The following is a 9,654-nucleotide window of genomic DNA, read 5'->3' as shown; positions in this document are numbered from 1 at the left end:
AGCAGTGCAAGTGATGCCCCTCCTCCTCCGGAATGTTAACCCGATGGCCTCTCCTCCTCAAGATCATCTATATATGAACAAGTGTACTTCTATTGTGACGTGCACATGTTTTGCATGTAGTGACAATATGTATGAATTTGCGACTTGTGTGTGACGTCTACTAGGATACTACATTTGACTTGTGTGTGACAAGATGTGGACTATCCCTAATTATGCATATATATATATATATATATATATATATATATATATATATATATATATATATATGTGTGTGTGTGTGTGTGTGTGTGTGTGTGTGTGTGGACTAGATCAAATTATGCCTATATATGTGTGGACTACTCCAAATTGCACTGTAGCTGTTTTCATCTGCAGGGATCAGAAAAGAAATAGCTTAACAGCAGAATGGATGGGAAAGATTTCCGAGAGCAACACTCGGAAAACGACATACTACCGAGAGCACCTCTCGGAAAAACTGGTCGTCTGGGAGACACTACTATTGTGCCCACACCTTTTCTGAGAGCACCTCCCGGAAAACTGGTCGTCTGGGAGACACTACTGTTGTGCCCACACCTTTTCCGAGAGCAGCTCTCGGAAAAGAAGGCGAGCATTGCCGAGACCAGATCTAGGCAAAGATATGTAAACTGTCAGCTGCCATGTGGGCCACGCTGTCCTACTGGTTAGGATAATTGCCGAGAGCAGCTCTCGGCAAATATATCGTCATTTTTTCAAAAAAAAATAGCAAATTATTTGAAACTTTTACTGATAAATGTGACCAGTGGGACCACATGTCAGTTAGAAAGAACACACACAAAAAAGAAAATAGGATGTGGCATATACTTTGCCGAGTGTCGTTCATCGGCTCTCGGTGATGTACACAGTAACTGAAGGAGCCGTCTGTTGCGGACGGGCTTTCCACATGGCTCCTCTTTGCCGTGAGCCGCTCTCGGCGTCTGCAGGGTTTGCCGTGCGGTGTCTCTTTGCCGTGAGGCAGTGACAGCAAAGAAGGCAGTTTGCTGTGAAGCTAGGTTTGCCGAAAGTGACTCTCGGCGTTGTTTTCTTTGCCGAGTGTCCGTGTTTTGGAACTCGGCAAAGAGCATGACACCCAGCGTCAGAATTCCAGTAGTGCAGTATCCCGTCGGGGTGTGAGAGGCCATATACAAGTCATCGTTGCAGAAGGCAATGTCCGTGAACGTAGTGTACAAAGCTGATATGGTCCACCTGCTGCTATTGCGGCAACCAACTTGGCATAGTGCAATGTTGGACAAATCGCCGGTGATGGCAGCGAGGGTGCAGCCTCTAGAAGAGGTAGAGGCATCGGAGAAGATGATCTTAACGATCTGGTTACTCAGTGAGCGTACCGCGACGTCGGCGCCGGAAAAGAGGTTTTTTTTTTTCGAATATGGCACAGGAAAAGAGGTTCACGAGCACAGTCTCCTGGTCATCGCGCGCCGCAACCCAGCCGCTGTCGTGCGAGTCGACCAAGCACTTGTCCTCCGCCTTGCTCGGGACTGGAGGCGCAGGATCCACGCGTCGTCGGGTCCACACAGGTGCTTCGTCCTGCTGCTGGACGAGTACGAACCGCAGGGGGTGCTTCGTCCGGCGCGGCGAGAGGAGCAGCGCCGCGGCCTGCAGACGGCGGCGAGGCGCACGCGGTCGCGCGGGGAGGCGAGCCTGAGGTGGATATTGTCGAGCAGGTCGTCCGGGAGGTCGGAGTCGGACCACCGCGCTGTTGAAGACTTGGTACCACGGTGGCCATCGCCGGAGGCGTTCGTCCGTGTCGTCCACATCTCGTAATTATGTTAGTATATACGTGTCTGTGTCTGCATCAATCACGCGTGGTGACAGGTAAAAGTGGCAGAAGCCGGATCCGTATTCTAATCTAAGTCTTGTCAAGGTCGGTTCATTGGATCTGGATTGGAGTTGGAGGGCACATATTTGATGCAGCGTGACTTGTCTGCTCTGTACCCCCGCGCGCCTTCTTCCTCCGCCGCGTTAGCTAGGGTTACGTACATGACGCAGGGTAAGTGGAGGCGAGTTGTATGGAAACATCGCGACAAGGCAATAGACGACGCGTCGGCCAGGCCGCCGGAGGTGGAGGAGCCGGTGGTGGGCGAGAGCTTCGAGTTCGCCTTCAACAACGAGGCCTTTTCCGACAGGGTGCTGAAGGTAGAGGTCGTCGGCAGTGAAGATGCTGCCGGGTCTCACAGACGCAAGCGCCGCCCAGAGGAGGACAAAAGTGAGTGAAGTACCTCCAATGAACTGATCACGTTGTTTCCTAGGGGTTCTAAAGTTCGCTTCGTTTATATATTTCAAATGCAGTCCTGACATTTAAATCTGCTCCTCCGTTAGTTGGTATCAAATTTATTTAGAAGAAACGATTAATTAACATAGTAGGATTATATGTTATCCATATGCCCAATATAATTAGAATGCAGCAGTGTTATTCAAACTACATGGTCGGTCCATATGGACAAGTAGAAAGATTTGGAACAATCTGCAAGTGATAGTTCTGTTGGCTGGTGAGATAAATGCAGTACTACTGTTTAGGGGCGCCTCTATCTGTGATTCAGCCTTAGACTAAAGGGCAAGGTGATCAATTATTTCACATCAACATTTATGATTACTGTACCGACTGACATGCATGCTTATTATGGTTTACGCAAGCATCAAAGTTCTTCAATATTTTGCTGTATTCCTGAAATTTGATTGAATGAATCTGCGCCCATAGAGAACATGGTGCTTCATATATTTTTAGAGCAAAACCTTGTCAAGTTGTTATGTGCTTTCTACCGTTCTACACCCCTAGTTTTGCATGTTTCTCTATATTTATCTAGCCTTGGTATTTTGTAGGCAATGATGGAGAAGGTATTAACTCTTCTAGTACTGTGACGGGCACACCTATTTTACGAGTCAATACCATACATATTAGTTCAGAGATTCTTGCTGCAAGAAGTCCTTTTTTCTTCAAGGTAATTCAGATGACCTTAACTGCATTTGTTATACAATCAGTGGACTAAGCTTTCTGATAAGCTTTTTGCTTCTTAGCTTTTTCTCAAATGGCATGAAAGAGTCTGATCAGAGGCAAGCAACACTTACAATTGGAGATTCAGGTAACGGTGTTCAGTGTACTCTGACAATCGTCATCTTATAACCGAATGATTCTAGTTTTTGCATTGATTATTATATTGTTGACTTCTATATTGTTTAATTTAAAAGATGATTACTTCTTGTATAATTTAGAAGACGATCACTTATTGTAGACAAGTGGACTGGAGTTTGCTGCATCATTAATTTCTCATGAGGAATTAGTTACTCTGATCTCCCCCATATATACACTAGGAAAGGGATATTTTGTATTTTTTGGCCATAATTACATAATCATGATATTAAGCATAGCTATCCCTTTTCTTTTGTACTTCTTTATTTAACTGTTACCAGTAGAGATTTATTGAATTGTTTCATTAGTCCTGATGCTTACCTGTGTTCATTTCTTACATGGAACAGAGGAAAAGGCCTTCATGGAGCTTTTAATCTTTATGTATAGTGGGAAGTTGACACCAACAACTGAGCCTACTCTTCTACTTGATATCTTGATGATCGCTGACAAATTTGAGGTCATTTCTTGCATGAAGCTTTGCAGTCAGCGGCTGCTAGACCTGCCTATGACCCCAGAATCGGCAGTGAGGTGCCTAAATGTGCCATGTTCCATTTCAATGGCAGCTGCCCTCAAAGAGGCAGCCAAGCAATTCCTTGCAGAAAGGTACAAGGAGCTCCTGTCAACAAAGTAAGTGATCTCCATTGGATGATATACCCCTTCTTTTCCTTTTATTAGTAAAAGCATGTGTACATTTTTGTCACAAATCATTATCTAAAGGCAACACATGGCTTTTTTTATGTCAGCTTCCAAGATGAACTAATGAGGGTCCCTCTTGCTGGGATTCAGGCCATCTTATCAAGGAATCGCCTTGGGGCTGCATCGGAAGAATCCATTTATGACTTTGTGCTCAGGTGGGCACGTTCACGGTACCCAAATTCGGAAGTAAGGGACAAGATTTTGAGTTCACGTTTACTTCCACTGGTGCCATGGGTGCTCGGGATGACCGATGACATTCAAATTGATCATCCATCTTGTATAATTAACTTCACTATAAAGCGTGAGAAGTGTTGCAGGCTGGTCCCATCAGGATTAATGCGTTCTCCGTCGTTCCATTGCGCGGGGCGTGACTTCTTCCTCTCGGCATGTTGTGTGACGACAGATCAGTCCCAATTTTTTAGCCTCGCCATAAAGATGTTAGAAGACAAGGGGGCAGTAAGGGGGAAAATAGATTATGAGATTGGGGCAAAGACAAGACCATCGCTGAAGTTCGTCACCAAGTACAGGTGCACCACCTCCACCGATAGTATGGGACAAGATGGTTGTTGCGTTCCTTGGTCGGAGTTAATGGCTGACGACAACCCTTACTTCATCTACGATAAACTCCATCTGCAAATTCACGTGAAGATAACACCACTGCCATAGTAATGTGTGCATTAGCTGCTAGCTTGATGTGCCTTGCTCAAGTCCCATGTCTGCATTAGGTGCTCTAGTTATTTGCTAGCATTTTCTCTGCTCTCTTTCGGTGACAGAAATTAATGTCACAACTAAATATCTAGAAGTTGATGTTGGAAACTTTCACCAGTCGTAAAGCTGTTACCTCTGCTTGTGTGTTCTGTTATGCACCGAAGGTGCTGACCACTTAATGCACACTATAGTTTTAACCAACTGATTCATGAAAGTCAATGGTCATACTACATACTCATCCATGCATAAAAGATAGCTATCCCTTTTCTTTTGTACTTCTCTGTCTCAAAATGTAAGACGTTTTTTAAAACGTTTTTTAGGCTAGTGTAGCCTACAAAAACGTCTTATATTTGCTGAAATTTGAGATGGGCTCTAGGCCCATATAGCAATTTCTGAAAAATCTCTAAGGGCCCATGTGGGTTTATTGGCACTAGGTGGAGTGGGAAGTTTAGTCCCACCACGGAAGTGGAAGAGGAGTTGGACCTCCTTATAAGGGTTTCTCTTCTACATGCTATTGGAGCTTGAGAAGAGATGAGTTCCTCGCGCACTCCTCTTCCTCGGCACGACTCGGCGCGGGTTGCGGGATTGAGCCGAGCCGAGCTCACACCTACGCGCTTATTTTTGCCAGTCACTAACGGAGAGTTCTCTGACAGCTGGACCACGATCTGAGACGCCGGATCGTGGGCTGTCACGGACTCGGACGTGGGTCGAGCCCACGTCTCTCCTCGCGGCTGAGCCTATATAAGTGTGCGGTGCCCCCTAACCCTAGCCGTCACGAACAGATCACATCTGCTCACGCGCACTCCCACCGTCGTTCCTTTGCTGCTGCTGCCGCCGGTGATTCCATCCCGTCCGCCGTCTACATGGTCGACGGGAGAGCAGGTCTCCGAAACCCCGTCTCTCATGTTCCTGTACGGGAGAGAGGCGAATAGGTTTTTGGGAAGCGACTGCTCGCTGTTCGTCTACTTCCTCTACGTCCGCGTCGCCCTCATCATCACCATGTCCACCGACGCCGAACGTGCCGCCGCCGACAAAGCTGAAGCCGACAAGAAGGCCGCCAAGGACGCCGCCAAAGCCATGGCCTACTGGAGGGTATAACTCGTTTATCCCGCTCCTACTGTTTTCTGTTTTAGCCATGCTAGCGTTATACGTAGATCTTTCTGCAATTAGCGTAGTATGTGCTTGCGTGACTGAATATCAGTATGCGTTTACTTGTGTCAATGCCATGCTAGCGATTTACTCGTGGATTAATTTAATCGAGAAATTGCCTATTTACTCAACAATATTTTGAGGCGGAGGTAGTACTTTTTTATTTAACTGATACCGGTTGAGATTTATTGAACTGTTTCATTAGACCTTATGCCTCCTTTACTTTCATTTCATAGTTGGAATAGAGGAAAAGGCCTTCATGGCGCTTTTACGCTTAATGTATACCGGAAAGTTGACACTAACAATTGAGTCCACTCTTCTGGTTGATATCTTGATGGCCGCGGAAAAATTTGAGGTTGTTTCTTGCATGAAGCTTTGTAGCCAGGGGCTCATAGACTTGCCTATGACCCTAGAATCGGCAGTGAGGTGCCTAGATCTCCCATGTACCATTCCATTGGCAGCTGCCATCACAGAGGCAGCCAAGACCTTCCTTGCTGAAAGTTACAAAGAATTCCTGTCAACAAAGTAAGTGATCCTCGTTTGATTCAGATATCTCCTTTTCTTTTTGCGGGAACATGTGGACATTGTTGTCATAGAAACGTTATATTAAGGCATAGCATGGTTTCATCTCATTTCAGGTTCCAAGATGAACTGACGAGGGTCCCTCTCGCTGGAATTCGAGCCATCTTATCCAGGAATTGCCTTGGGTTTGTATCTCAAGAAGCCGTCTATGAGTTTGGGCTTAGGTGGGCCTGTTCCCAGTACTCTAATTCAGAAGAAAGACACAAGATTTTGAGTTCACGGTTACTTCCACTAGTGCCATGAGTCCTCAGTATGGACGATTCAATTCTAATTGATCACTCGTCTGGTAAGCAACCTGTTGGTGCAGGGTCCCTTGGTCGGAGCTCATCGCTGATGACAACCCTTCATTGATGACAAACTCCATCTGCAAGTTCACGTGAAGATAACACCACAGCTGTAGTGATGCATGTACTACCCGCAACCTTTATGGTCCTTGCAAGTCCCTCTTTGTTTCTGTGAGCGAGGGGAAGCCCCTGTTATTATCGAACATATAAAGGACGCTAGACTACCCGCCATTCCGAGGCATCCCTGTGCGCTAAGCTGGTTGGACCCAATGATTTTTTACTGTCGCTTTGCTTTTGGCTGCTGGCAGCCCGGCAGCCGTCTGTTTTCTTTCACGTTTTGTGCAGGTTCTAAGGTAGATGATAGATGGGTCGCGCTGGGTGTGGGAACATAAGAATTACATGGGGTTTCTCCTATTCTTCGTACAGGAGGCATGCTAAGCGTGGGTTGAAGGGTGAAAACATATCCCAAGCTTCCCTTCTCTTTCTCTCTTCTCAGTTCCCTCCCCATGGAGCCGCCGCCTCACCCGCACCCCCCTCCAGCGCCGCCGCCGCCTCTATAGTCCCTCCCCATAGCGCCTATCTGCCTCTTCCGCTCTTCCCCACTAGACAGCGCCTTTCCGCGTTCTTGATCCGGTGTTGCCTGCACGGTGGTTCCGGATAAGGAGAGCAGGGGTGGCGTGGTTTTTGTGATGAGTGTAAATGAGTAGGGGAGGACGAGAGGACGGACATGGGGGAAGGCGCAACGACGCCGGAGCTCGAGCGGCGCTTGCATCACGTTGGAGTGGAGCCGCCAACGCTGCCGATCATTGCTCGCTGTTCGTCGTCCTTCATCCCCAATCTAGGCTGCACTTTGCCCTCATTATCTTCTTCCCCCAGCTTTTGTCTCTTGATTTCATTGGTTTCTTGATTGATTATCGGACTTTGATTTCTTGATTTAGATTTTTTTCGGAACGTCATGTGCGCCCAGGTGGGTTGTCCCCACCTGATGGCCCCCGCAGACCCTGAAACCGACGCTATAAAACCTATTTTTCCAGAACAAAATCTGGGAGAAAGAATTATCGCGTTTCACGAGACGGAACCGCTGTCACCTCCTGTTCTTCATCGGGATGCCAGATCTGGAGTCCGTTTGGGGCTCCGGAGAGGGGGATCTTCGTTCTTCGTCATCACCAACCCTTCTCTATCGCCAATTCCATGATGCTCCTCACCGGGAGTGAGTAATTCCTTCGTAGGCTCGCTGGTCGGTGAGGAGTTGGATGAGATTCATCATGTAATCGAGTTAGTCTTGTTAGGGCTTGATCCCTAGTATCCACTATGTTCTGAGATTGATGTTGCTATGACTTTGCTATCCTTAATGCTTGTCACTTTGGACCCGGGTACCATGATTTCAGATCTGAACCATTTATATTATCACCATTATATCCATGTTCTAGATCCGATCTTGCAAGTTATAGTCACCTACTACGTGTTATGATCCGGCAACCCCGAAGTGACAATAGTCGGGACCACTCCCGGTGATGACTGTAGTTTAAGGAGTTCATGTATTCACCGTGTGTTAATGCTTTGTTCCGGTTCTCTATTAAAATGAGGCCTTAATATCCCTTAGTTTCCAATATGGACCCCACTGCCACGGGAGGGTAGGACAAAAGATGTCATGCAAGTTCTTTCCATAAGCACGTATGACTATTTACGGAATACATGCCTACATTATATTTATGAACTGGAGCTAGTGTCGTATTGCCCTAGGTTATGACTGTCACATGGTGAATATCATCCAACAAATTACCGATCCAATCACTACTAGGGAAAACCCTAGCAGTAGCACGGGTATTTTGCCTATCAGTAGCGCGGGATGCCGCGCTACTGATAAGGCGCTACAGCTAACATGTAGCAGTAGCGCGTGTCATCCAACGCTACTGCTATACATGACTAGCAGTAGCGAGGTTTATTGCAGAGCGCTGCTGCTAATATCTGCAACGCTTTTTATCAGGAAGCGCTACTGGTATGGGACCACTACTGCTAACTTTATTCCCCTCGCTACTTTTAGTTTTATTAGTTTCTGGTTTTTTCTGCATATTTGTTTTGTATTTGAACAGGCTTTATACAATAATCTTTAGCATATCATACACATACAAATGTAATCATAGCATATACATACAAATAGTCTCATCAAATCATGTCATCATCATAATCATCATCCAACACAAAGTGGTCTCTCGTCATCATCTCGAAAATAGCGATACAAGTCTCGATTACTTGCAACTACATCGTCATCCATCTAAATAATGATATACGCGAGAAGAGCTATCACTTTGAGTGAGAGCGGAACTATGTAGTACATGACTTCGTATCCCTCTGTCGCATTAGCGTGAACCTAAACTAACTACTGGCTGTCGCTCGAAAATAACAAAGTTCATCGTACCCAAAATGCCCTAACTAGAGTGATCTTCGCTAGTCGAGGAGGACGGTTTAATTACATCACGAATAAAGTTTCGTCGTGCATAACTCAAAGTTTCGTGATACAGAAAGTATGGACTAAACAGACACATTGTCATATATCGACAATCACTCCAACATGTCGTGCCATCCATCCAAGTCAGGGAGATAGTCCCCGAGCTTAGTGAAAGGCTCCAGGTCGAGACGCTGAGCGGCTACGCGTGTTCGGACGTCTTCCCGTGACATTTGTCCTTCTTCGTAAAACATCCTTGTTTTTTCAACGACCTCCTTCATGATGATTTGGGCAAGTTCGCGCTGGATGTGATAGAACTCAGCTCGAAGTCGATGATCCTCGATATCTCCTAAGTTCTTTACCCATTGCAGAATATGGGCATCGCCAGATGTAGGTGACATGCGAAGGTTCTGGTGATCCCGTCTGTACTCCAGCATGTGGTGTAGGACATAGAATCCATCATTAAGAGAATCACTCGGTTGCTGGATGCAGCAGAAGTCGGTCTTATGGCCGAAGGCGGGCTTGCTGTCCCTTTTCTTCTTGTCCTTGACCTCTCCACCCCGTGCGCCGTAGTAAAACATAGCACTGTCGAGAACAGACTTGATGTGGGTGTAATCCTTTTTGTTAAT

The 9,654-nt window shown here is 46.4% G+C and overlaps 1 protein-coding gene and 1 pseudogene across 1 annotated transcript; both read left to right on the top strand.

Moving 5' to 3' along the window:
* The first annotated feature begins 2,013 nt into the window (after nt 1-2,013).
* LOC109766953 (BTB/POZ domain-containing protein POB1-like) lies at nt 2,014-4,522 on the top strand. Its single transcript, XM_073501697.1, has 5 exons — nt 2,014-2,239; nt 2,854-2,973; nt 3,051-3,113; nt 3,508-3,787; nt 3,904-4,522. The coding sequence occupies exons 1-5, from the start codon at nt 2,014-2,016 to the stop codon at nt 4,520-4,522; spliced, it is 1,308 nt and encodes a 435-aa protein (XP_073357798.1).
* A 1,119-nt stretch (nt 4,523-5,641) lies between these two features.
* Nucleotides 5,642-6,646, top strand: LOC109766952 (BTB/POZ domain-containing protein At2g46260-like; annotated as a pseudogene).
* The last annotated feature ends 3,008 nt before the right edge of the window (nt 6,647-9,654 follow it).

The sequence above is a fragment of the Aegilops tauschii genome, chromosome 6 (assembly GCF_002575655.3).
Source record: "Aegilops tauschii subsp. strangulata cultivar AL8/78 chromosome 6, Aet v6.0, whole genome shotgun sequence".
In the NCBI taxonomy this organism is placed as follows: domain Eukaryota; kingdom Viridiplantae; phylum Streptophyta; class Magnoliopsida; order Poales; family Poaceae; genus Aegilops; species Aegilops tauschii.
This window is presented reverse-complemented; position numbering and strand designations above follow the sequence as displayed.